General features: G+C 51.7%; 1 protein-coding gene across 6 annotated transcripts in view; it reads left to right on the top strand.

The window, feature by feature from the left end:
* The window catches only part of GART (phosphoribosylglycinamide formyltransferase, phosphoribosylglycinamide synthetase, phosphoribosylaminoimidazole synthetase), a 33643-nt gene extending 32744 nt beyond the window's left edge, over window positions 1-899 (top strand). For all 6 annotated transcript variants that reach the window (XM_014535177.1, XM_014535175.1, XM_014535174.1 and 3 more), the window contains exon 23: window positions 1-899. In XM_014535177.1, coding sequence (XP_014390663.1) covers window positions 1-55 — 55 coding nt within the window. In that variant the 3' untranslated portion in view covers window positions 56-899.
* The last annotated feature ends 1706 nt before the right edge of the window (window positions 900-2605 follow it).

The following is a 2605-nucleotide window of genomic DNA, read 5'->3' as shown; positions in this document are numbered from 1 at the left end:
CGGCGCCGTGCGGCTGGGCGAGGACGGCCAGCTCTGCTGGTCCCAGGAGCAGTGACGCCGCCTCTGCAGGAAGGAGGGCCGGCCGCTCGCACGGTACAGTGGCTTTTATCACGTCCTCAGCCCAGAAACTCGCCGTTTCCTCCTTGGTCATTTTTTAACAAACAGATTTGTTACAAGCAGGGCTGGTGGGGCTCCCGGCATGTGGATGTGTGGCCTCCAGGGGTCTTGCAGGTTCACCTGTTCACAACCTTGTTCGGGATTCAGCTAGTCATTCAGAATTCCTCCCACTGTCAGCCACACAACACACCAAACTCCTCGCCGTCCTTCCCCCCTTTTTCTGGCCGACGTCACCTCTGGGAGGCAGCACGGCCGTCACATAAACAGGCTCGGGCCTCCCGCACACGGTCCGTCCTTAGGAACTGTCGGCCCGTTGGTTCTGGAGAGTTCACTGATGTGAAGCCACACCCTGGCCTGGGAAGTTCTTAGAGAAAAAATCTCATGCTTTAAAGGTAGAGGCCAGTGCCGAGAGGTAAGTTAGACCAACGTCAGCTTCCGACTTCGGAGATGAACTCCCGGCTCGCTCTGATGCGGCGGCCACTAAGGGAACCCTGGCTCCAGGGACACCGCCAACTCCATGTCTTGGAACAGGAAGAACCAAAATGTGTGTGACCATGGAATTGCCGGAAACCACGCGCCTGGGACCGGCAGGGATGCAGGACAAGCAGCAGAGTCGCCTGGACCGCCCGTCTCGTTTGTGAGGAGTATTTGGACATGTTGGATGTGTTTATAATGATACTCACAGAGAAAAGGTCATTTAAGCTTTGGCAGCCATAACGCAAAAACGGAGAAAAACAGGTCAATATTTTACTGGCGTAATAAACCCGGACATTTTTATTGTAGATGTCTCTGTTTCTGTCTGTGTGAGCAGCAGTGAAACAGCCCCTGAGCTCACAGTGTTCAGGTGGGAAGATGGGGAGGCAGGGCAGGGCTGTGGGGGGGAGGTACCCATCATCAATGAGCCCTGAGGTTACACCCAGAGAGAGAGGGTTCAGGTGTGAGTTCCAAATGTCCTAAAGGGGAATGTTCCAAGAGAGATTTCATCTAAATATTCCCTCTCAATTTTTTACTACAATTTTTAAATCCTTACCCAAGGATATGTTTTTATTGATGTGAGCGAGAAACATCAATCGGTTGCTTCCTGTACACCACGTACCACACACACACACCAGAGATTGAACTTGCAACCTAGTATTTGCCTTGACTGGGAATCAAAACTGCACCCTTTTGGCACACGGACACAATGCTCCAGCCACCTGAGCCACCTGGTCAGGGCAATATTTTTACTACTTTTAACTGCTGTATAAACTTTTAAATAACTCACGTACAATATAGTAGTGTTTAGTTATACTATGCTTAATAATGTGTTGCTAGTCACTCATTACTATTCTCCTTAGCTCTCTCCGTGCTAAGTGGCCAGAAATAGCCCAAATCATGCCCCCGGGAGAGGCTGGCAAGGGCCCTACAGGCTCCACTTCCCGTGGGCACTCAGCCTGTGGCTGCCCCATAACCAAACGCACTCTGGTGAGCTCTCCCTGCAGGGAGCATGCCCACACCCTTCCCTTCTCCCACAGGCGTGCATCTCCTAACCTCCAAGGAACCCCAGGAGACTTGCAACCAGGGGAGCAGTGGGCAGCAGCAGCTGGTCCTGGGCTCACCCAGACCCTGACCCCAAGGCCCCCTTTTCTCTGACTTCTCGGGGAGCCAGAGCAACCCAGCCCAACCTGTTGCTTCTATGCCCTTGTTGCTCTGTCCTGAGTGTGTTTTTGCTTTGGTCAGTAAGTTCTTTTCTAAAAAAAATAGGCCACACACTCTGGTCGCCTGTATCTCTGGGTCGATCATACAGCCTTAAAGTCCCAGGCAGGGCCATCTGATTGGCCATGTTTAGGTCACCCACCTATCCTCAGCCGGGGTCAGACAGTCACACTGCCGCTCACCTGACAGTGGGTGCCAAGCTCGGCAGCCCCCACCCCCCGGCCCTGGGACAAAGGTTTGGCCCCACAGCTGAAGCGATGATGCAACAGCAAGGGGTTCAAGAAGACACATAAAACCCAGTTTCTGTCCTAGCCGACTTGGCTCAGTGGATAGAGGGTCTGCCTGGGGGCTGAAGGGTCCCGGGTTGGATTCCGGTCAAGGGCACGTGCCCAGGTTGTAGGCTTAATCCCCAATAGGGGAAATGCAGGAGGCAGCCAAATCGATGATTCCCTCTCATCATTGATGTTTCTATATCTTCCTCTCCCTTTCGCTCTGAAATCAATAAAAAAAATTTTTTTAAAGGTGTTTTTTAAAGTATATTTTTCTTGATTTCAGAGAGGAAGCGGGGGAGGGAGAGAGAGCGAGACAGGAATTCTCATTACTATTTTTCTTGATTTCAGAGAGGAAGCGGGGGAGGGAGACAGGAATTCTCATTACCCCATGAACATTGCCTGAAGCCACTGGACTGAACTGTGCCCTTTAAATAGCTGAGTTGTGTGGCAGGGGACTTCCATCTCAATAAAACTTCCCCCAAAAAGAGGTACAATCCCTCTGTCACTGGAAAACAATTCAT

The sequence above is a fragment of the Myotis brandtii genome, unplaced genomic scaffold (assembly GCF_000412655.1).
Source record: "Myotis brandtii unplaced genomic scaffold, ASM41265v1 scaffold139, whole genome shotgun sequence".
In the NCBI taxonomy this organism is placed as follows: domain Eukaryota; kingdom Metazoa; phylum Chordata; class Mammalia; order Chiroptera; family Vespertilionidae; genus Myotis; species Myotis brandtii.
Note: the sequence above shows the minus strand (reverse complement) of the source record. Positions and strands in the feature narration are given on the sequence as shown.